Genomic DNA, 24,775 nt, shown 5'->3' with positions numbered 1-24,775 from the left:
AAACCCTGGACTAAAGCATTCAGGATTGGTGCTTCCCTTAGAGTACAGCCCTTACATGAGCTGCTGTAGAGCCATGCAATAGTAGAGAGAATCCTAAAGAGCAGCATTACCTCATTATTTTTGTTCTGGCCACTGAGTTCTTTTGTGAAGGATACACTTCCTACTACTGCTGGGAGCTGGGAGAACAGAAATAATAAGATGCTCACCTTGTTAGCCAAGGATTAGGCCCAAGCAGTATATATTTAATTAGACTTTAAAGAGCTTATTTCAATGTTAGGAGATGCACTCCTTCCCTGTTGCTGCTGCCTCAATAGAATTGTTTCAGTAAGCGTTCTGTTTATCAAGAGAAAGGATAGTGTTTTCAGACATTGTGAGTACTCAGTTTTTGTTTGTAGTTAGATTAAGAAGAGGAAAGTTGACCCAAAGCTCTTGTAGAGGTCATCTAATCTCTTTGGTTGAGAAGATCTGTCCTCCCACAGACACACCTTCAGCATTATAAGGGAATACCTCTTCCTGATGACAAGCTCTCTTGACAGGGATACCTGAAACTTGGTCATTCCAGAAGCAGCATCTTCTATTACAAAAATTTAAGACATACATGAGAAATTAGAGTGCTGCTTGCACACCTTTGGACTGCTACTTACCCACAAGATCCAAGGCATTCACAATGAGCATTAGTGAAGACGACGTGGAAAAGTTTCTTGATGGCAACCCTGCTTTTGCCAAGCAGTACTTTGAGAAGAAACTAAAAACAGAGTCCTGGGATAACAATGAGAGCGAAATACTTTTTGAGTTGATCCAAGACATGCAAGAAAGCATCAACATGGAGAAAGTTGTTTTCAAGACCTTGAGAAGAATCAGGTCCCTTATTCATGCTGATCGCTGTAGTCTTTTCATGTATAGGCAGAGAAATGGAACTCCTGAACTGGCAACAAGGCTTTTCAACATCCAAGAGGGAAGTACTCTGGAGGAATGCCTGGTCTCTCCAGACTGCGAGATTGTCTACCCGTTGGATATAGGCATTGTGGGCCATGTTGCTCAGACCAAAAAAACCATGAACATCAAGGATGTCCACGAGGTATGTTTGCCTTTTATTCATTTTCTGGGTAGAAGAGAGGCTCACAGGGGTCAAGAGGCAGCAGCACACCTCAGTGCTTGTGATGTAGTAGCTGTGTATTGGAAACAAGTAGCAAGTCTGAAAGTTGCTTCCAATTTCATTAGTGGAGTGAGGTGAAACTAAGCACATTGATTACACTAGGTCTTACTGCCTGCAAACAGGGCACTGCTACACCTTGTCTGTCTAATTAAAAAAAAAATCACTTCTAGTCCAGCGGAGGAGAGTGAGGCAGCCAGTGCACTGAATGCACATGGAATTTTCCATACAATTTTATATTCTACGAGGAAGGGGCAAAGACAAAGAAATCCTTTACAGTGAGTCCAAAGACAGTTTTCCATCACGAAAGACCTTTGAAAATCAAAGCTGTGATGAAGATTTAGTTAAGGGCATTTAGAGGCATTATTATCAATCAGAGGGAGTGGACCCCAGAGCAGGTGCATTAATGGCAATCTGTGTATGGGTGATCTTCATCAGAAGCAGCAAGAAACACGCTTTGACCAAAAAAAGTCTTTCAGCAAAAACTGCAATCTGCAATATCAGGAGGGATCTGAGGGATTTTAATGTTTTATGTTTATGCTTTCATGACAGTATTTACTTCCCATACTTCTGGTTCAATCATGTAAACCTGGGTGGCTGGAATAAGAATCTGCTTGTTCTAATCATAGATATAAAACTAAAATCCATGTGACCCAAATATGGCATTTGGGATTACTCCATCTATTGTTTGCTAGTTACAAAGAGGCCATCTGTTTATTCATTCATTTGTTGCTCAATGCAGGCATAGCCCAACCCTCCAGCAAAACCTTCCTTGTCTTCCACGGAACACACTGAGACACTCTTTTGGTTCTGCAACCTGTTTGTTTTTTTTTTTTTGCTGGGGGTATTGTTGGTGTTGGGGGAAGCATCAGAATGTGACTTAAACTTTTTAAAGTTGTTTGGTTTCTGATGTTTCTCCAAATGTATGGAAGGCTTTCCGTGCTGTGAGATAAGTGCTGCACTCCAACCCTAGTGCTTTTAGACATTGCCATAAGACAATTCCTTTGAAGAAGACCCAGAGACAAAATAAATGCTTGGTCTACGCCATTTGGCAGAAAAGGCCAACAGAGGGGAAGGTATGGGCAGAAGATGCATTAGGGAGTGATCATTCTTTCTGGTGCAACCTTCTGAATATGATCAGAGCTGTGTGGCTTTTTCTAACCCAAATAGAAGAACTAATAGCTGACAAGCTATTCACCCGAGCAGGGAGAAGATCCTTTGTCAGCAAGACCATCCCTGCAATCCCCCGTGGCTGGTGATGACGGTATCAGTATGGCCCTGTGCAGGTGAAATCATTGGCCATCTGCTTTCTCTATACTATCCTTTCTCTGCTTTCCAAGAGAAACTAGGGGTAGATGGTGCAAGCTGACAACAAGCTTCACAGTAAAAGCAGATGAAAAATGAGGGTGAGTGAACTTGCCAGTCACTGCACTGGTTTATACACTGTGGCTGTGCAGTGCTACCTGGCTCTACCCACTCTGCAGTGCTAACAAGAAGTCAGAGGAAAGGACGGAGGAGGTACTGTGAAGAATGTCATTGATCTGAGAGTGACCAGTGGAGAGTCCCCTTGTTCTGAGAGAGTTTGACATGTTAAAGCTTATGATTTGCAAGATCTTTACAGAAAGTTAAAAGTGTACATGTGGCAGTCAAAAGCCACAGCTTCTGCTCTTGATATTAGCTTTATCATCTGTACATTGTCCAATTTTCTGCTAATTCATTGCTTTTCCTGAGTAATTTTTAAGCAAAATTTTTTTAGGCAGCTTACTTCAAGGGGCTGTGCTTTGACTTGATTTCAAGACTACACATGTTGTGGAAAACACTTATTTGTAAATTCTCTATTAAACAGTGTGCCCAGTTCAGCGCATTTGTTGACGAGCTCACCGACTACACTACAAAAAACATCCTTGCAACACCCATCTTGAATGGCAAAGATTTGGTTGCAGTCATTGTGGCTATAAATAAGCTGAATGGCCCACACTTCACCAGCTCTGATGAAACAGTAAGTGGTAGTAGATGAGTTCCTATCAAACAGCTGTTACTTCTGTCATGTAACAGAGATTCTTTTATGCTAGTGATGTCTGCTCTAGTGGGGCTCCACTGGTGTGTATTTCCCTAAAGAGCACTCACACCCTCATAGAAGAGGCTCATAATGAGGATACTTACCTCAGATCTTTCAGGGAAAGTACAGTGGGATAAGCCTCATGTCAAGGCAGTGCAAAGCAAAGCATTTATCCTGGGAAATTACCTTGATGCTTGTAAAGCAGTGTTATGCAATACTGTACACATGAGGTTGATACTGCATTCAATTCAATCTCACAATTTGCCTTTTCAGCTCTTTCTGAAGTATCTGAATTTTGCATCCTTGAACCTGAAAATTTATCACTTGAGTTATCTTCACAACTGTGAGACTCGTAGGGGCCAGGTAAGAGCGAAAATGCAGATTGACTATCTCAAAATCAAATGAATACATTCTTCTGTTTTAAAAGGTGATTTTGATTTTCTTCAGAGATTTGTTCCTGAAGAGCAGAAAGGAAAAGATGCCCTCAACTGTTTTGAGATACTGATCCTTTCCCTAGAGTCCTTCATTACTCTGCTGCTATTGGTGAAACTGCAGGACCTGATGCAGTGGCACCAGTTTCAGCAGGACAGACCTCTAGATGTTTTGTTGACTTGAGGCTGTGAAACACTCTTGGATCACTTAATCACTTCAGACAGCAGCACCAAGACATTTTCTGAAACACTTAGGAATGTGGTATTTTTTCCTTATCTGCTCATTAAAAAGTGTTATTGGATTTCCTCTTAGAGGCAGTAAAATGGTTGCCATCTGCCTGTTGTATTGGCCTCCACCAGTAGAAAAGAACATATATTAAGGGTTTAGGATATTCTGGATTGAAGTAATTCAGGCACTATTCTTTTCCATTACTTGGGGTACAATAGAATTCTCAGATTTATTAGTACAGATGTGAATCCTTGCAACCACTTTGTGAAGCAGGTATTGGTTATCACTGAAGAGGACCTGGAATTGTACCTGTGCTTCATGGCAGCCATGCTGTATTCTCCACTGGGATTCCCATGGAGAAATGCCTCTCTCAGCAAAATGGATGCAGAATGAAAATTTATTTTGAAGCTTTGGAACAGCACTTACACTTTCTAACTCATTATGCTTTGCCTAATTTTTTTCACTTAACAAAACATGAATGATATTCCAGTGATACAGCCACCAGCAATGGTGAATAGTTAACTAAAGTAGAACTGGCAGAGGTTTATTCCCATTGAGAGCTTAGCAGTAGGACTAGTCAGGATAAAAAAGGGGCTAGAAGACAAAACGGGGTCCCAAAAAGTGGAAGGCCTAATGCTTCTGGTCTGGGACTGAACCCAGGAGTCCTGTGTTCATATATTAGTGCTGTCTGAGCAGGTCCCACAGAAAGGGAGGAAAGCAACAATGAGATGCAGGACACACTGCTCTAGTTCTGCCAACAGCTCAGTTGTCAAACCTCTGATTAATATAGGTCTTCAGGGCTTTGTGAAATTTATTACAGTTCATTGTGTTAGAAATTAAAGTACTGAGGTACAGAGTGAGCAAATGACATTCTCAAAAGTGGTCTAGGATTTTAATATTGCAAATCCCAACAGCAAAGACTGGGTGATACCGTGGGTAAAATGGCTTGTGCAAAGACAGTTCAGTCTGCTTGCGCTCAGATACTGTGTAAGAGTCTTACTAGAAGACCATGTAATACATTTTGACCAAATTCTTTGCAAGATTCCTTGACTTAGATATTTTTCAGCTGTTTCTCTCAGTCCTTCTCACTGGGCTTGTGGCTTTCAGCATTACCTGTTGCATGCTGTAAAGTGCCAAAAAGCTAAACTGCTGCTCATTTTCATTTGTTTGTATGACAACACCACTACCCTGTTTGAGGGATGCTGTTATTGAATGACTCAGACTTCATACAAGTGGCAGAGTTGTCCCAATTTATGGATTAGAAACAGACCAGTGCATCTCAGAATTGCTCAAAAGACATCTACTAGTGCCCAGTGAAGAGGTGAGACACTTTTTCTGACTGTGGCCATGTAACAGTATTTCTTGGACAAAGCATAGGTCCAGTCTGCTTCAGGTTGCAGCTCTCAGTGCTTCTGAAGCACAGCTCCTCATACCTCCTGGGCTCGGAAAGCCAGGCACACACCTTGGATACAGGCACACATGCATTAGCTAAGCTAAGCAAGAGTGTGGGTGCCTTCCTTATCATTTCAGAGCAATATCTGTGTAACGTCTGCTTTTACAAATGAAAGGGTCTAATAGCAACAGCTTTCTTAAAGGTACATCTGTAGGCCAGAAGATGAGGAAAAGGATCATGGGCCGATGTACACAAAAAACAGCTGCTCAAAGTCTTTGAGGAAAGTGTTAATTCAGCTATTTCAAGCATGAGCCTCTGGAATTTGCAACGTTTTTGGTGTTAACCGGTTTTGGATGCAAGATTTTACTAATGGATGCAAAATTTAAGTGGGGACAGCTCTTTGCCTGACACTACTACTTTTTTGTGCTGTGTTGGTAACGTTTGACTTCTATATAACACTATGATGACCTGACTCTTCCTCCATAGTAATTCCCAGTGTGAACAAGCAGTGTAGGTTTTCTGCACTTTTCGGGGACTGTAACCCAACATTTGGGAAGCACATCTCTCTGAGAAAGGCTGTGCTTACATTTTGATTTTCTCCCGCAGGTGCTGTTGTGGTCAGCTAATAAGGTTTTTGAGGAACTGACGGACATTGAGAGGCAGTTCCACAAAGCCTTTTATACAGTGCGGGCGTACCTGAACTGTGACCGGTACTCAGTCGGTCTCCTGGACATGACAAAGGAGAAGGTGAGTGTTCACATATGTGCTGTGCATCTTTCGGATTGCTGCTATCCCCTGAGGGGTGATGCATGGAGATAAGATTTACCGAGGCAGTGAAAGTTGGAGCTAACTTTGAGCCATTATTCTTACTTTGGTTGGCATTCTTTTTTTGTGCAAAGATTAAGATAATGGGCTAACTAAAACAGGAAAGGCAAAGAGTTTATCACTGGAATGAGACTGTCTGAGACTGGGAATACATAGGAGGGGAAGATGTGTCTGAGTCTGGCAATCCTGGTCAAAGCCTGCAGCACAAACAAAACCTCACAGTCTGTGGGTATCGGAAGTGTAGTGAGACACCTGTGGAAACCCCCATCAACAAAGCAGCCATCTTCCTCAAGGACTCATTCATGCTCACAATATCCAGGTTTTTAGATGAAATTTGGCTTCACGAAAACAAGCTGACAGAATTGAAGTTACCTCTGATTTGGTCTGATTGTTTGCAAACTTTATGTGAGGGTTACACAGCATCCTTGCCAGTGGAGCCCTGTTTGTCCCACTGTCAGGCTGCCTGTCTTGTTGACAGAGCTCTTGTAGCATATTGTCTTGTGAAGAGGAGTGTTAAAAGATGGTTAGTGTAAGATAAAGACACTTTGATCAACATTATAATGTAGCCTAACAGAATAAAAAGCAAGAGAAGTATTTCACTTCTTCTATCTGGCAAGTAGTAGGTCAGCCTATAGTCACACTCTGGAAAATGAAGAACATAAGAGCATTGTCATAGCTGTTTGCTGTGAGTACAGCCAGTACTCACTGTTCACCGAATGAAGTGTATAGGCAGTGTATGATCATATGCAGCCATATAAATGCACCTGACACTTCCAGATTTGGATATTTGGGTATCATTCTGCTGCCTAGTATTGAATTAGTTTTATTGTTTCCTGCCTTGCTTACACAACTCCAAACCCAGCATGGTAGAGCAATAGTTTGAGGCTCAAGACAGAATGCACTTTCCTACTCTAAAAATACTTTTTAAATTTTAAAACCAGGAATTTTTTGACCTGTGGCCAGTCCTGTTGGGAGAAGTACCCCCCTACTCAGGACCTCGAACCCCAGATGGCAGGGTATGTGAAAACAAGATTTCTTTAACTTTCTCTTGTCCGGATGCATTGCCTCACCAGTCATTTTAATGCCACTCTTTTTTTCACTTGTAGGAAATAGTCTTTTACAAGGTCATTGATTATATATTACATGGAAAAGAAGACATTAAAGTCATCCCGTAAGTGCCCAGTCCCTGTATGCTAGGTACTGACACAGGGTGTAGCTAAAAGCAAGGTTCCCCATAGTTTAAAGACATCCATGTGGAGAAATGCAAAGGACTGATAGAAGACCGAGACTCAGAATGTAAGTTGGTGCTTCCACTCACATTTCTGTGGGGTAAAGATTTCCTCAAGGGCATTGGGATCCTGACTTGGAAGTCAGGCTCCAAAATCCACTGCAACCAGTGTTTGCTTTTGGCTGCAGAAGTGAGCTGCCTTGATTGCCTGCAGGTTTCCTCTCTCCTTGCCAAGCTGAGGCATCACTCCCCTACATGCCTTTCCTGTGCCAGTGGGTGAGCCCCACCCAGGATGCCCTTGTGTTGAGGCTTCCTTGCTTCTCTCCAATCCTTCTATCCCTGACCCTATCTTAAGGCTACCACTAGCCTTTTCTCCCCTCCTGACAGGCTGGGACTCCCTCTCTTTGAGAACTGTCCTCTCTTCTTGCCACTGAATTTCTCAGAGAAGCCTTGGGCATCTTAGTGAAACCTGACATTAGAGGGGTTTTGCCCATTTCTTGTAACATTGCTTCACATTGGTGCATGTGCTGCAAAAAAGGCCCCCATTTCTTGTGTACAGCAGTGTTCAAAATTCAGGCTCGCAGACATCCTTAGCCAAGAATCTCCTTTTATCTTTCTCTGTGTTGAAGGTCTGAAACATGGCCCTCACTCTCAGGAGCGACTTTTTATTAAGTCTCTGCAAACTGATACTTTATCAGTCATTTTGTCTTGAATCCTTGAAGGGAAAGTGTTTACTTATGTGGAAAATTTTTGCCTGTGCACATGGATCCTTTGAAAGTGACAGGACCATTTATGGACTGGGGGTTCCAGGCCTAAACCTGGATTATGCAATCAGCTGAACACACTTCAGCTCCATGATCTTTCTTTAGTAAATGTATGTCTTTAATTTCCCTTATACCTTTTTCTTCCATTAGAAATCCTACCCCGGATCACTGGGCACTAGTAACTGGACTGCCAACGTATGTGGCTGAAAGTGGATTTGTAAGTACTTAACCTAGGATTCATCAAGTCTTTCTGAGATGAATAATACCCATGCTGCTTTCTCAGCAATTCAGTCCTTTGTTTTGGCAGTTAAACTTCTCGTTGCCCATATTGTAATACTTTTTCTTTTGTGTGATCCCCTAGATCTGCAACATTATGAATGCTGCTGCAGATGAGATGTTTAACTTTCAGGTATTGTGAAAACTTCCAGTTCTATCAAGGATTCAACATTTTTTTTGCAGAAATGTAATGTAGAGTCAATGTTATGCATATAAATACTTTTTTTGTTTGTAGTCCTAATGTAAAACTGGAGTGCTCATTTATTTAGAAAACGTATTAAGTACATGATGTCTTTCTGCTTGCTGTTGCTTCAAGGAAGGTCCTCTAGATGAATCAGGATGGACAATCAAAAACGTTCTCTCCATGCCAATAGTGAATAAAAGGGAAGAAATTGTTGGCGTTGTCACATTTTATAACAGAAAAGATGGGAAACCATTTGATGAACAGGATGAAACCCTCATGGAGGTATAGTTTCTTGCTGGAAGAAATTCATGTGGTTGAAGAGGTCACTATTGCTCCATGTACACCCGCAAAGCATCCCAAGTGTTTTGCAGCTAAGTGGGTACCTTTGTTGCTTAGAGAGGTGTTATACATCGGCTTGAAAATTTTGGGTTGTACACCTAGCCATGAGCAGCTGCTGTGTGCCAACACAACCATTCTCACCTGTGTTTGCATACCTGACCACTGGCTCTCACTGGCTGGGCAAGTGAAAAAATTACACAGAAACTGTCTGTGTAGGTAGGATACAAAGGGAAGCCAGCTATTGAATCTACCAACAGCGGCTGTGACTAAGGGCCTTGCTGTTTAGAAATGTTCCTTTGCTAGTTTCAATGAAATATAAGTATTTAGCTCTTGGCATCTGTTATCAATCAGGACATTTCCTGAAATAGACATTTATTATCAAACAAAAAGACTGTGGAAAAAAAATCCATTTGAATTGGCCATTGGACAGCAAACAAGTTGAAAGCAAGCACAGGATGTGAGTAAATACATGTGAGACAGGTTGACATCACCTTGCTCTCCTTTGATATGAGGGTTCCTGACCGGCTGTCACCATTGTGACAGAAACCTTTCCACAGGCATGGAGACACACAGAAATAGTCTTCTGTACCCTGAACTGGACAGAGGGTCCTTCAGTCTCAAGGCTTGGGCAGATTCAACAGCTGGGGAGCTGCTTTGCTGAGGAGGAAGTCGCAGCTGGGAGCAAAGACATGGTTGCTCATTGCTGGGATTGTGGCCAAAGTCGAGCTTGCATTTCTTTAAAAATGTATCATACAGTGTCATAAGGCTGTGTCTTTGAGGAACAGATGTTATGGCTATTTCACTCTTGCCTTCTCTTCCCTCACCAAGTCCTTGACGCAGTTCCTGGGTTGGTCTGTACTCAACACAGACACATATGATAAGATGAACAAGTTGGAGAACCGTAAGGACATTGCTCAGGACATGGTGCTCTACCACGTGAAATGTGACAAGGATGAAATCCAGGAAATTCTGGTAATGCCTCTCAACGTGAAACACACACCCAAGTACTGACCTGGCCCATGAGTTGTGGCACAGATACAGGTCTCCCATTTCACAGAAATGCTGCCAGCCACCACGACGCGGCAGCAGCACCTGGGCCCTAGTAACAGCACAGGGGCAGACAAAGCCTTTCTTTTTGTTCTGTGGTCTGCCCTCCACGTTGGCATACTGTGCCACTATGTTCTTTCTAATTTCCTCAGCAAAGCCAACCTTGAAGGTGGGCTTGAATGAGTGCTACTCAGGGCAGGGCTGTAGGGGTGGAACAGAAACTGATTTATTCTTCAAAACATTCTTAGTGCTGAGGATGTGAAATTAGAGGACCCAGTGGCAACACTGGGGAACATTTGCAAGTAAGGGAAACACAAAACAAAATTGAGGAGAGGGAGAACACTACCAGGAAAAATATGCTGAAAGACAAGAAACTGAAGTAAGGTCCAGGAAAGAAGCACAATTTGAATATGAGAGCTGCCCTAGATTGCCCCAAAGCTGCCCAGTGCAAAGTCCAGTGGAGTTCAGTTGTCTGCTTAACACACCCATGCTCTTTGCAGCCAACACGAGAAAAGCTGGGGAAGGAACCAAATGAGTGTGACGAAGAGGAGCTGGCAAGCATTCTGGTAAGAACAATGCACTGCTGAAAAGAACAGCCCGGGCAAACAAATATTGCCTGCATAGATGTAGGGAGGAATTCCCAGTGCTGGCATGCTGATCCCTGGTGAAGGGTAAAGGCAAAGCATACCCTGCCCTCCTCTGCTCCACGAGTTTGAGATTATCATTATTATGTCTCAGCAAGTGCCTTCCAGAGCTCCTGGTGAGTCCCTGCTCTCTGCCACTTTATCTCAAGGGGTTCAAAGTCCATCTGGAAACACGTCAGCCACCTTGGCTTGTCACACATTTTGATCTTCAGAGTAATTAAGGAAGGCTGTAAGTCTTCTCCCATTCTGAGTCTTCAAATTATATCAAATCAAGTGCTTAACAGGAAACAAACAATATTTCCTGCACTTAACCAAAATTGCCCTCCCTCTTCCTCCACTTAATGGGGTTATCATGAAAAGCTTAATATCAATCCATTTCTGTGTTATGTTCTAGAAGAAAAGCAGCATCTGACTGATATATTTTTATTTAGCAAAGCTTAGGAATGACATAAGTAGAACAGCAATAAACCTGCCCACCTCTCTTACAGAAAGAAGAACTCCCGGGGCCCACTAAGTTTGAAATCTATGAGTTCAGGTTCTCTGATTTTGACTGCACCGAGCTAGAGCTGGTGAAATGTGGCATTCAGATGTACTACGAGCTTGGCGTGGTGAAAAAGTTCCAGATCCCGCAGGAGGTATGAGCTGGAAAAAGCTAGGATCTCCTGTCTTAGATGTACAGCAGACTCACCCATGCTGGTGCTGGGACTGAGGTTCCCGTGCGTACCCAGCCCAGCTCAGAGAGCAGCCACAGAACTGGGTTCACGGGGACTTGCCGGGAGAGGGTCACTGTCCTGAGCCCCCTCACCCTGCTGAGGGCAGGAACGGTCTCTCATGTGGGACTGGAGCGTAAAGCTGGCCTCTTCTGCTCCTCACTGCCTGCCACAGGAGCAGGTTTGCTATGAGGTCTGTATGGATGGGTGGTGGCCCCTGAAAAAGATTGCTTGCACTTTCTGTATCCAGTGCCACTCACAGCTGCAGTGTAAAAACACATCCCAGCAGCAACACGGGGAGTTCCCACCTGTGTGCCTGTTTCCTTTGCCAGAGTGTGTACCCTGCAGCTTTCAGCCAGCATGTGCTGAAACCCGCTCTGCCAAGTCCCTCTGTTTTTCATTCCCATGCAAACATGGATGTGCCTTCATTTGGCGCAGTTGGCACCAATTTGTCGATGGGAATGGTGTGGCCTTGTGGGAACAAGGACCCCATAAGCCCTGACGTGGGAACTCACGACTTCTGCAGTCCAAAACCCTACAGGAATTGTGAAACTGGTGTTCCAGCAGCTCCGTGCTCCCCAAGGGATTTCTCTGCACATCACGTGAAGTCGATTTCCATCTAGTGGGATCTGGCGGTAATTGCAGGAAGAGTTTACACCCTGGAAAAGCAGGATCGCAACTGAGGGGGAAGTGAATGAGAGTTAACTCTGTGCTTCTTACATGTAGAATGTCAGTGTCAAAAATACTCAAAATATCTACTCCGGAACAACTAACCCCTGGAACAGGTGTGAAAAGCAGTAATTCTCATGGTTGAGATTTTAAGAAATGAATACTCATTCATAAAAAATTTGCTCTTTAATGAGAAAACCTACATAGCTACAAGAGGTAGTACACATGGCGAAGTAGACTGCAGAGGGAAAAAAACAGTTCTCTGTTTAGTGCCCTATATTGTAATTCTTTAGGTGATATAAATGTCATTCATCTCTACATCTATGGATCCATATCTCTTGAAGAGAGGTATCAGTATTAATACATCACAAGACAAAAGGAAAAATCTTATGACTGAGAACTTAGAGAAACATAACCATTCAATAAATTCACAAAAAGTAAGATGAAATTGCTTTTTCTTTAGGCAGAGCTGATTCTTGTTTACCACATAGGCATCTCTTTGGTTTTATTTTTCTTACCAAAAAAAAAAAAAAAAAAAAAAAGACAGAGAGAGAGAGATTAGAAAACAGCTACATTTTAGTGTCCCCTTTTGCTCTCGACTAGGCTTTATTCTAACAACATTGTCAGGGTAGCCTGATGGTATTACAGCTTCTGATCCCTTTCTGGGCCCACCTGGCTGGTTTGAGCCTCATCCATGATTTCTGTACATGACCCTCATGGCTAGATAAACAGGCAGCAGCATCATCACCCACACTAACATCCTCTTCCCCTCTGGCAGGTTCTGGTAAGGTTTGTGTACTCCGTCAGCAAAGGCTACCGGAAGATAACTTACCACAACTGGCGCCATGGCTTCAATGTTGCACAGACCATGTTCACACTCCTGATGGTAAGGTGACATCGCCACGGTTAATTCTGTGGCACAGCTTCACTTACAGCAGGTCTTCTGCTGCACCTGGGAATTATGCAGGGCTCCCTTTGAAACTCCCTTTTGGTGTAGGAAAAAGGTTTGTCACTCCTAGCACAGGTCCTGCTAAACAAGGTCTCCATTTGCCTGAAGTGACAGTCACTACATTACATGTGAAGAAATCTTTGGTCAATATTGGCCAATGAATGGAGAGCTTTAATTCTCATAGACGCAGATGTGTATGGTGTTGAATAGACTCCAGATTAAATCCTTCTGCAGAATAGAGGAGAGAGACTACAGGACTTCCATTCTTCCAATAGATTCTGACAGTAAGAGCCAGACTGAAGTCAGCTGGCTGGGATAGACACAACCTTGTGCTTTCCATTTCCACCCAGGACAGACACAGGTACAAGTCTATTGCCAGTGTGAACATAGAGAGTGCCATTTCTCACAGGTCCCCAGGGCAACAGATACCTCAACAAGAAAAACAGGTGTCAGACTGCTGCTCCACACCAGGGACTGATCAGCCAGGAACCAGTGAAGATGGTCACATCTGCTCACACATCTGCTCACACATCTGGCAGCAGACTTATGCCTACCACCCCTGGACAATCCTTTGGGTGATTCAGCTTGACAGCCACGCTGACCTGAAAGATGCAGAGCCTTTTCACAAAGTACTTTGTGTGCAGTGTCTGGGAGGGGCACTTATGACAGCCTGGGTGAATCCTAGGGCACAAGGCTCCTATAGCAGTGGGTAGCCAACCCTACAGGTGTGCATCAAGCAGATAAACACTACAGATGTGCCTGCCTGGGTCTGAAATATTTTGTTCCCAGCTGATTCCCCATTCTAACCTAAGTGTACTGTGCATTGCATTTCTGTTCACAAATACTTTGAGTTGTCCTGGACTGTGCCAGGACATCCCCAGCGCAGAGCAGTCACTGCTCAGTACCTTTTCCTGTTAGAGATGCTAACATACGGCATTTAAATTCTCTCCCTCCAGACTGGCAAACTGAAGCGTTACTACACAGACCTCGAAGCCCTTGCAATGGTAACTGCTGCTCTGTGCCACGATATTGACCACAGGGGAACCAACAACCTCTACCAAATGAAGTAAGCATTTTCTCACCACTTCAAACCATTTTCTGTTGCTCCTACTTGGCGTGGAATCAGGCTGTGATCACACCAAACTCCAGTACAGCTCTGTTTAATACACAAAGGTGACAACCTTCTTTGACAAGTTACCTTGCTTTTCAGCTTGCTGCAGTGTTTGAGCTCATGCTTTGGCTGCTGGGGAAAATTCACGGTGCTCTCTGGGGCTTTCTTTACCTCCTAGCAAACCTCCTCTGGTTAAAGCAAAACTCTACATTACCATTACCGTGTGGAACAGGTGCAGAGCAGGCACTCAGTATCCTGAGCACTACAGGAGACTTAGGATGCCAATAGAAGCATCCTGGACGTAAGATGACCAGTTTTTCTGTATCTATGGAGAAAGCACCATGAATGGCATTGCCCTCACCACCTACAGAAACAAAGCACCTATGAGAATGCTGCTCTCAGTAGGCGGTCATTAGCTACAGATAAACAACTGCATAATTTTGTTGCCTAGTCAGGACTCTGTTGCTCACTTTAGGAAGTCAGATCACAGCTCTTCTGCAATGCTTGCCGGCTGTATTGTCTTACTTCCTGGAGATTTGAAAAAACATTAAGTGAAGTTGGCTTGGGTTTTTGATACAAGAGGGCCTTGCTTTTCAGCTAGGAAGGTATCCAAGGGTTGCAGGTTTTTCTGTTCCTATTACCAGATATCAACATGTAATTATTCAGGAATTATACTTACTTAGCTGAGTAATTACACTGCAGTCATAAAGAAGAGTTGGAGTGATATTTCCAGTTGGAAGACTGTTTTACACGGTGTCCAAAGAGTTATAAGCAACGTCACATAAGTCTTATTAGACCAAAGTCATTACCTACTAAAAAGTTCTACTCACAGGCCTTTTAAAAATAATTGAACTTATGTGTGTGACAGAAATTAAATACGAAATGAGACACTTCTTTTCAATTTTAAGTGCTGCACTAATATCTTCATTTTTTCCTTTATGCAACCAGATCTCAAAATCCTTTAGCTAAACTTCATGGATCTTCAATTTTAGAGAGACATCACTTGGAATTTGGAAAATTCTTGCTCTCTGAGGAGGTCGGTAATGAACAGTAGTATAAGGGCATGAATAATTTTCTTTTAGGGAGATTTTCCATTAACGACCGAGCTGTCAGCACAAGACCTTTCTCTGGTTTGGATGCCAACAAACTGCAACTGCTTCATTTCCTAAGGATTCTATGCTCGGCCAGGACCAAAGCACATAGGCTTCCTAAATGCATGACTTGGTTTCTTCAGAAGCTACATTGTTATCGCCATAGGAATACATTAAATACAGGGTTGTTCTTCTGTAGCCCCTCTGGCAGGACCAAGGCTAACACATTCCCACAGCTAACTTTCAATTTCAGGCAAATTTCCCCTGTAGCCAGGGGATGGGGTTTGTGTAGACGCTGTGTAACAACCTCCCCCTGTTCAGTGAACTAAAGGGGAAATGGCACCACACCATGAATGGGCTCACACCCTTTGCACCTGAGGGGACCAAGGTAAACAATTGAAAGAAAAAAAGTGAATATATTTGGGAAAGGGAGGTGGCCAGGAACTCATAACAACACAGAGCTTGGATTTTGCAACTCCCTTTCTTTTGCTTTTCAGTCACTGAATATATGTCAGAACCTCAACCGCAGACAGCACGAGCATGTGATTCACCTGATGGAAATTGCCATTATAGCAACAGACCTGGCACTCTACTTCAAGTAAGTTGGTCATGCACACTGTGTGTGAGAGGCAGAAAGCAGCTGGCCTTTTACAAAGGCCAAATGTGATGCTTTGCTCTGAAAGCCACCCACCAGTGCAGCACTTCTCTTCATGGACACTGGCTCTAGGAGACTGCCCTTAATACTGACCTCAGAGCTGGTGGGAGAACTCAAATCATTCAAAAGAATTTTGAACCTCTGCTCAATTAAATCATATACATGACTTTTTAACCCTCTATTTCCAACAAGGGAGGGCTATGTGATCCCCTATGGGAAGAAATGTCAGGATTGTTTTGGCTTGTTTTTTTTTACCTAGCATTTCAGCTCTGAAAATACTCCTAGGTGGCAAATGGCCTGGCCAGAACTATACTAACTTCTCTGTGAGAGAGGCATGACACAAATAACAAGTAGTCCATTGTAGGTTAATGTCCAGCTCATAGTCTGTTTCACACCCAAGGGCCAAAAAAGCCAAAATCTTGGAGCAGTGCATGCTAACTTTCTGGGACGTAAGACTGAAACTCAATGACATATAACTTTCTAATTAGCAAGGAGCTTTCAAAATGTGGTTTCAAAATACTGTGTCAAGACCAGAAACTGCTTCTGTGTTTTGCACTGCAGTATAATTACACTAAATTTAAACAGCCCAAAAGAGAGGAATTTGAGGGAGGTTGGAATAACCAGAACTCTTTCTGTGGAGATGCAATATCTGTTTGGCACCATCTATCTGTATAATACCATTTCCTCACCAGCTGGGAGCAAACTGGTCCTTGCCCTCCTTGGGCAAAGTGAACTGCAAGCAGAGGCTTGGTTGAGCTGACACAGGATTATTTATGTGAGAACACATGCACAAGTCACTTTGTGATATGGCCTGTTTTCTCTGCTAATATTGAAACATCGGGTTTCTTCAGATCTTACGCCACTCCAAACAAGGGTGTATTGTGTATAAACCATTCCTCAGAATTCCCTATATATATTTAGATTATATAAATAAGTCTATCAATGCTTGACTAAGTATATAAAGCCAGGTAGCTTTAAAAATACTCCGGCTAGCTCTAGGTTTCTGCAGTTTGCTTAACATTTAAGGAAAAATGCTTCTTGTACTGCCAGCTAAGGTGGAAGCATTTCTCAGCTGACATAGCTTGCAGTAGGTCATACTTTCAAGGACCTGCTCATGTCTCACCACTATACGTATTTTTAAGGCATTTACAATAGTTAAGAGACCAGATGATGGTTCTTGGTTTTGATGGGGGCTTCCTTGAGGACATAAAGTGTCAGGACAGCAACTACTGGAAACCCTTCTGGAAGAGTTACCAATATCAGGATCAGCCACCTGTATTTAACATATTTGTTTCCTTGTTTAATAGATTTTTCTTTTTTTCCTTTTTTTTTTTTTTTTTTTAACCTTCCTCCCCTACCCCCCAAAGAAAGAGAACAATGTTTCAAAAGATTGTGGATGAGTCTAAGACCTATGACAGTGTGACTGCCTGGACTGAGTATCTGTCTCTGGAGACAACAAAGAAAGAGGTTGTCATGTGAGTAGTTGGCTCTGGGGAAAGGTTAGTGATGTGGACACCTGATGAGAGTTCCACCACACACTTTGTGCTGCACTTAGTGCAAAGTCAGCGAGTGATACATTACTGGCCACTCAGATTTGATCTTCTGGAGAAGCAGGGAAAATTAAACAGGGGAAAAAAACCTTAAAGTGGTTCTTCATCCAAATAAGTGTCATGTTGGTCATATACTCCTAAGGAGATGCAGGATCCCTTCTGGTTATATACTCCTACCAGGTCACCCTGTAGGCCACAGACAGGGACATCCGATCCATTAGCTGTTCTTCCCAGTGGCAACGAATCTGAGTTGCACAATGCTGCTCTTGTGACCAGACAGACACTTTGCAGGATGAAGTGCTGCTACACTGGCGATGAAGTGCCCTCACAACCTCACCGCAGACTGCACTGCTACACACCCATGAGGGAGCCAAGGTGTTACTCTAAAGTCATGGAGTTCAGCTCAGCAATGACTAAAGAAGTAAATATCTTAGTGCCAGAAGCAAGTAGTTCCTCATCATAATTGCATTTTAATCAAGAGAGCAACCTTTGATGATTGTTCCAGTCAGAACCAAGGCTGTTGCAGCAATACATCTTTTTTTGTCTATCAATTCACCAGGGGCCAGGGTAGACCTGATACAGTACTGAGGTGTGAGGGTCCTGAGCCTGAAAAAATAGGGAATAAATTAATTTCTTTCCTGTTTTTAGGGCCATGATGATGACTGCTTGTGACTTGTCGGCTATCACAAAACCTTGGGAAGTCCAGAGTAAGGTCAGGTGCTTGAAATCCTGTTAGATTTCTGTACTTATACTTCAAAGTAATGCAATTTCTAAGCTGCCTAGAAGTTAAATCAAAGTCTCCTACCAAAATTACCAAAAGGAATAGCTATGGTTTTGATGGATTAACCAGTCTTTCAGATCGTAGTTGTGAGTTCCTCAAAAAATTCATGTTTACAAAAAAACGCCCCATCAAAACAAAAAGCAAAACAAACCTCCCAGTAATATAGATTTTTGGGTCACAGTGAGATTTTTTAGATATAACATATGCACTGGCTTTATTACAGCAATACCTACCTCCAGTTTGCTCAGTTGTTTGAGTTCCTTAAGGAGTTCATTCCTGAACTGTACTTGAGTAATTGCTAAATAATAAACACTTGTGCCAGTTTGGTCAAATTTAGAAAGATATCCTCTGAGAGAAGGCACAACCACCCCTCCCCCCACCAGGTTCAGGAAAAATAAATTTCCTAGAAGGAAATTGAAAGAGATAAAAACTATTTATTTAACAAACACACAGGAAAAGGATAATAATGCTAAATAATAAAACCCCTTGCCTTGCTGAGAGAAACCTGGGAAAATTTCAGAGTCCTTCCGCAGTCTCTCTCTCCCCCTCCTTGGAGCTAGGATTGGGTGGTGAGCCCACCTCCAGGGTCAAGGCCTTGGTGGAAAGTCCTCCCAATGTATTCTGATGTTGAAAGAGTCCAGCAGAGAGAAAAGGAAAAAAATGAATTCCCAGGAAAACAAAAGTTCAACTCTCCAAAGGAAAAAGAGCTGAGGAAAAAAAACTGCTGAAGGCTGGCTGGAAAGAAAAGCAAGCCGGGTGCTTCCCTTCCCTCCTGCTCTCCTGCTGCAGCTGAAAATAAAAGCCTCTATCTCTGTGTCTCCTTGAACAAGCTGCAAATTGCTTTGAAAAAGTTTTGCTCAGTTTTTCCTTCCCCCTCTCAGGCTCAGTTTAAAGGCATAGAAAGGTACAAAAATTAATTTCTGGGCATAGGGCAGTGATATGGGATACACATCATAAAGTCACCCCAAGACAACACTAAAATTTAAAGGAGGGTAAAAGAAATAAAGCCTACCTTCCTGTTCAGCATGAAGAAAAGACAACAGAAAAAAAAAATTAAATAGACACCCACAAGGCAACCAGTAAGCAAATCCTAAAGAGGAATACAATGGAAATGTTTCTTAATAGATGAGGAGTGGACTAATGAGATCCAGTGCAACAGGACTGTCGAGTTGTCACTAGACAGGTGCAATCCTATTGCCACAGCTGCCCTTCCCAGGAGAAAGAGTGGGGCTATGGTTGGACTAGAAGAAACAGAAGGATTACAAGTGAGATTTGCTTCAGAATGGAGATGTGAAGTGCATCAAGTTACGAGGCTGAAGTTAGTGCTAACTTTTCTTTTTCCTTCTTTATCAATGTAGGTAGCTCTACTGGTGGCAGCTGAGTTCTGGGAGCAAGGAGATTTGGAAATAAGCGTCCTTCAGCAGCAGCCCATTGTAAGTACCGTGCAAGAACCAGGCAGTTCAATTCAGACAGCAAGCAGTGCTGCTCTGAACTACACACTTACCACAAGCAGTGCTGTTCTGACTGCTCTGTGTCTGCCTGAAATCACCATGCTTGCCAAAATCCAATAGAAAACTGTGTTCTGAGAAAGTGAAGAGCATCTCTGACTGTGCCCAGTGCCTCTTGTCCAGCTGTCCGTATAGTTAGATGGGTTCAGTAGCTGTGAACCATCAAAGGGTGACTAACCCCCTGGAGATTTTGTGCAGGTCCCTTACAGAAAAAGTGAAAAACTGAATAGACAGGTCACAGAAGAAAGAAGAGTTTCTAATAAAGAGAAAAACCACAAACACAGACTCCATAGAGTCAAGGAATTACTGATAAATGGAAGGGCATTTCTAACTTTTTTTTTTTGGATAAATTTGACATTGAAAGAACCAGGAGTTTTTCCTTGATGTGGCATCCACCTGTGTGGTTTGGGTTTTTTTTCAAAGTAGATTTTCATGCACCCCCTCTACCTACAGTGGCATCACAAATTATATAGTTATCAACAAGATCTTGTAGAAATATAATTTCTTGTTCAGTCATGTTTTAGAGTATTTAAAACCTCTTCAACGTTTTATAACATGAAACTTTTCTGGTATCTGTTTGGGAGGCACAAGGGAAAAACTTGTTGTTCTCCTCCCCATCCATAGATGCTTGAAATGCTGCCTCAAATTTCTGCTAAAATGGCAATAGAAATGAGCCCACTTCACTCCTCTGCAGCTGAGGAAGAGATCTGTGATGGACAGTCTTTAGGGTAGCATGACAAAAGTGCCAGGCTGACACAACAAGGCAGTTTTGGGGAGAAGATAGAGGTGTGTTTTTCAATTAAGTGGTCTCATAAATCATGGTGAATTTGTGTCCTCCCACAGCCCATGATGGACCGAAGGAAAGCTGCTGAGCTTCCAAAGCTTCAAGTGGGTTTCATTGACTTTGTGTGCACATTTGTCTATAAGGTAAGTAATGTGCACCCTTACACACCTCATCCTTATCAACAGGGGTTCAAATCCCAGGTGACTGAGTCCTGGTGCAGCAACATCACTCCTGGGGAGAGGGATATGTTGATGAGGGAACATCTGCCCTTTTCTGGGGCATTGCAACATGGTGCCTTTTTCTGCCATTAATGCTTTCTGCAAAGCATCAGCTTTGGATGCAAAGTGTCAGGGTCTATCCTGGGGTGTGATGGACAAGCATTCCCTCTGCATTGCATTGTACTGAGAGGTGTGTTTGGATTAGGAATTTTCCCGTTTCCATGAGGAAATTCAGCCTATGCTTGATGGGCTTCTGAACAACAGGAATGAGTGGAAGACTCGTGCTGATGAGTATGATGCAAAAATTAAAGCTCTGGAGGAAGAGAAGAAAAAAGAGGAAGAGAGAATGGCTGCAAAGAGAGGTCAGAAAAAGTAATTAGCTTTTCATTCATAACTCAAAAACATGCTTATGAATACTCTCACAGATCTACAGCAAGCTTTGCTGAAACAGCAGAGTAAGACACCCAGAACAAGTTTCATATATTTGGCTCCACTGGCAAGGCTGAAGGCACCTTGCCTTCAAACCTGACACCATGACAGGTTGTCAAAAAGGCCACCAGCTTATATTCCCAAACACTAGTATCTGAGAAACTAGTGAGAATACATTCAGCATGAATTCCCATGCACCTGAGGACAGCAGAATATCATTTGCTGTCCCTGGAAAACAGCAGGGAGACATCCCTTTGTACACAGGGGCTGTGGCTGATCTGCTGTCCCACAGGTCACGAAGCAGAAGCTAAGAAAAGTTAACACAGTCCTAGGAGAACACTTAAGAAATAATGGTTCATCCCATTTCTAGCCTGGATTAAGTACTACCTAGAAGCAAGCAGTCCTGGCAGTACCCAGTAGCAATTTATTTTGGTTGAACATGGTTTTCTTTTTCTGTTGGCCCAGCCTGTGTCGTACTGAAATCCATCAGCTGTAGTGGGCTTTGGGTGAAAGCTTGTCTGATAGCCTGAGGATTTGTTTGACTCTCAGAAAGGGAGAAGCAGAAGGTTCTCCTGGCCTCTCCCAAATGTCTGACCAAATATCTGCCACGACTGGGTGCTTTCACTCCCCAGAGACTGTATCTGAACTCTTCTTTTGTTACAAACTGGACCAAAATTCCAACAGCCCATGGTGTGGACATTGCTCAAATGACACAGTTTAGAAATTATTAGAGTTGTCTAGATGTTTTATTTCAGTTTAACTCACAGTAGTTAACTTAAAATATCAAAAGTAAGTGTTTTAACTACAATTTAGACAATTTCTGAAGAATTATTTCCTGAATAAGTAATTGATATTCAAGTAAGGAAGATTTTCACTAACTCCACAATACTCTTTCCAATACTCTTTCCAAGCACAATTACTTTGCAGCTCTAGGTAGGGCGCCATAGGCATGATCTACACCAATCACTGGATAACAGAAAAGTTCTAAAAAACTCCTGCAATGACTGAGAAGGAAATTTATGACTGTGCCTCTAATTCTGTGTTTCTTTTTATATGGCAGGTGAAATAACATGTAATGGAGGAACAGCTCCAGCTTCCAGAACCTGTAGTATACTTTAGACCTATTATAACTGCAGTATATGCCACCCAAAATGAGAATGCTCACACTTAAAAACAAACAAAAAAAATCATGGCATACAAATATATTCCTGATTGGACTACCCTGGTAATTTATTAGGCTTGTGACCAACCAGGGAAGGGCTAGATCTTGTTTGCCTTAATCGCATCTCTTCCTGACAGTAAGGAGCCATTTCTGTCTTGTCTCCTGCCCTCCATTTAATGCACCTGCTATCAGATGGCATGTGGCAACTCAGAACAACATTTGGCCCAGTAAATCAGGTTGCAAGATTATGATTATTTCCCTGCATTTTTCCTGCAGGGAAACACTTCTTACCCCAAAGCTGATGGGGATAGTCCTGCTCTATACAACCCCATGAGACTGACAGTGAATGCAACCATAGCCTGCAGGGTAGGAAAACTGAAGAAGAGATATTTATCATTTATCATATCTAAGTCTGTATCTGTAAGGATATTAGAAAGAAATCTGAGGGTAAAGATAAAGCATGAAAACTGACCATAGTAAACTTTTGAACTGCTCTAAAATGTTACTATTCCATGTAAATCCAAGAAAAAATCAGACAGATAATAGCTCTGTATTCACTTCAAGAATCTGGATGGGTTGCTATCCCAAAGCTTGGAGCCATCCATGCAACACACAGTAGCTACCTTATTCAGGAGCAGGATCCACGCTGTGTGCTAATTGAAGATTTGCTCTTTCACATGTCATTTAAAGAAGACAGTGTTATCATCACCCATTACAGTTCCTCATACAATTAACCAAGCAACCTGAGTTATGGCATCTCATAAATTTGTTCTGTTTTGCCTCTTAATACTAGTTATTTAAGACAATTGATCAGAACCAGCTGTCCTTCCTTTCCTCCTCCTGTTCTGAGATGTCTGGTTTTTAGATTATCCTCCAGACCTGTGACTCTTTTATTTCAGATGAATGTTATTTTTCATGTTTATTCATGCAAATATATTAGAACATTCAATCACACTCTTGTACTAGTAAACACACCCTTCTCAGCTCCTGCTTCCCCCCCCCCTTTTTCTTTTTTGAAACTGTTTGGAGATCTGTTTTGCTGGGGATTTTCTTCTTCTTCTATTACTCCTGCTACCTTCACGGCTTTACCCTTCAGTATATTGTTTTGCATTGCAAAAATACTGCAAGTAAAAGGAAAACTAGAGCTATGGTGGTATCTGGTGATCATTTATCTGTCTCGGTGTAGTAAGCAAGCTGTAATCTTCAATCACTATGCAGCAATTCTGTGAGAGGCAACTTATCTTTTGGGAAAACACAGAAACTTATCCACTTGCATGAAAGCTAACATGCCACAGGTAGTGACTCCATGCTGTATGTCTCAGTTTCATTAAGAAGCTTAGCATGTTAAGGGTTGGAAGGGACCTTCAAGGTCATCTAGTGGCAACCTCACTGCCATGGGCAGGGACACCTCTCAATAGATCAGGTTGCTCAAGACCTTATCCAACCTGGCTTTGATCAGTGCCAGGGTTGGGGCATCCGCAGCCTCCCTGGGCAACCTGTTCCAGTGTCTCATCACCTTTGCAGGAAAGAATTTCTTCCCAATATTTAATGTAAATTTCTCTTCTTTCAGTTTGTACCCATTACTTCTTGCCCTGTCACTACAGTTCCTGACAAAGAGTCCCTCTCCAGCCTCCCTGTAGGACCCTTCAGATACTGCAAGGTTGCTAGGGGGTCTCCAACAGCCTTCTCTTCTCCAGGCTGAACAGCCCCAGCTTTCTCAGCCTGTCTAGGGGAGGTGCTCCAGTTCTCTTATCAAGATCATCGCCTCCTCTGGACTTGCTCCTACAGTTCCATGTCCTTATTATGTTGGGGGCACTGGAACTGCTCACAGTACTCCAAGTGGGGTCTCACAAGAGCAGAGGACCATGTGGAAAGCTTTTATCATACAGCAGAAGAAGTCAAATAAGTTTGTTCTTCCGTTTTTAAGTGGAAAAAATGCCACAAGTTTATTGCACAGTGGAGCGGTAAGCAGTGGGCTTTTGAAGATCACCACAAGACACTGTACACTTAAATGCTGAGAAAAGCTCCTCCTGTTCTCAAATGTTTTCTGGGAAATAAAACCTGGAGGCTAACCCTCCTGCTCCCTGTGCCCGATGTGAAGCACTCAGAGCACTGCAGGGTGCTCCAGCAGGGCTGCTCACACAAGGAGCATGGGGTGCCTGCCCAGCACACCCTGTGAGCTGTGGGTGGCTGTGCCCTGTCTGCCCACATGCACTTGGGTGCTCAGCTTGTCCTCAAAGCCTCAGGGTGGCCATGCTGCCAGGTATTTCCAAAGGGGACCATGAATGCATGCATGCAGAGGGGTGTCCATGGACACTCAGAGTGGAGTACCAGTGCAGGAGGCTGTTTCTCAAGGGTGGACCCTTTCCATGGGAGCAGTGAATGTTTCTCACTGGAGGTATTGGCCAGTTAGATGCAGGTGAAACTTGGCATAATTCCTCCTGCAGTGGTCTCCCTTTGCAACTGGGAGCTGACTGCCTGGATATATTAGACATGGAGAAAGAAAGGGCCAAGAGACAGATTTGTCCACTGTTTTCCCAGGCGTGATGGACCGAACTTTGCTTGGGTGGGCTGGTTGTGCCACTT

The 24,775-nt window shown here is 43.0% G+C and overlaps 1 protein-coding gene across 2 annotated transcripts; it reads left to right on the top strand.

Moving 5' to 3' along the window:
- The first annotated feature begins 267 nt into the window (after nt 1-267).
- Nucleotides 268-23,333, top strand: PDE6B (phosphodiesterase 6B). Of its 2 annotated transcripts, none has more exons than XM_032097084.1 (22): nt 268-1,078; nt 3,000-3,152; nt 3,486-3,575; nt 5,872-6,012; nt 7,032-7,106; nt 7,197-7,261; nt 8,233-8,299; nt 8,444-8,491; nt 8,675-8,824; nt 9,710-9,853; nt 10,429-10,494; nt 11,061-11,207; nt 12,730-12,837; nt 13,857-13,966; nt 14,960-15,047; nt 15,600-15,700; nt 17,125-17,232; nt 17,956-18,019; nt 19,447-19,521; nt 20,440-20,523; nt 20,804-20,960; nt 22,088-23,333. In XM_032097084.1, exons 1-22 carry the CDS (start codon nt 668-670, stop codon nt 22,144-22,146), a joined length of 2,511 nt encoding a protein of 836 aa, XP_031952975.1. In that variant the 5' UTR covers nt 268-667; the 3' UTR covers nt 22,147-23,333. The 2 variants fall into 2 exon arrangements, with proteins under 2 accessions (XP_031952975.1, XP_031952976.1); XM_032097085.1 differs by having other exon boundaries at nt 20,804-20,970.
- Nucleotides 23,334-24,775: the final 1,442 nt, after the last annotated feature.

The sequence above is a fragment of the Corvus moneduloides genome, chromosome Z (genome assembly GCF_009650955.1).
Source record: "Corvus moneduloides isolate bCorMon1 chromosome Z, bCorMon1.pri, whole genome shotgun sequence".
NCBI lineage: Eukaryota > Metazoa > Chordata > Aves > Passeriformes > Corvidae > Corvus > Corvus moneduloides.
The sequence above is the reverse complement of the archived record's forward strand: the minus strand, read 5'-3'. Positions and strand labels throughout refer to the sequence as shown.

Coding starts and splice junctions, on each gene's coding strand:
- PDE6B (XM_032097084.1), top strand. CDS start 668: ATGAGCATTAGTGAAGACGACGTGGAAAAGTTTCTTGATGGCAACCCT. Junction 8,825..9,709: donor AGGATGAAACCCTCATGGAG/GTATAGTTTCTT, acceptor TCCCTCACCAAG/TCCTTGACGCAGTTCCTGGG. Junction 13,967..14,959: donor AACAACCTCTACCAAATGAA/GTAAGCATTTTC, acceptor TTATGCAACCAG/ATCTCAAAATCCTTTAGCTA.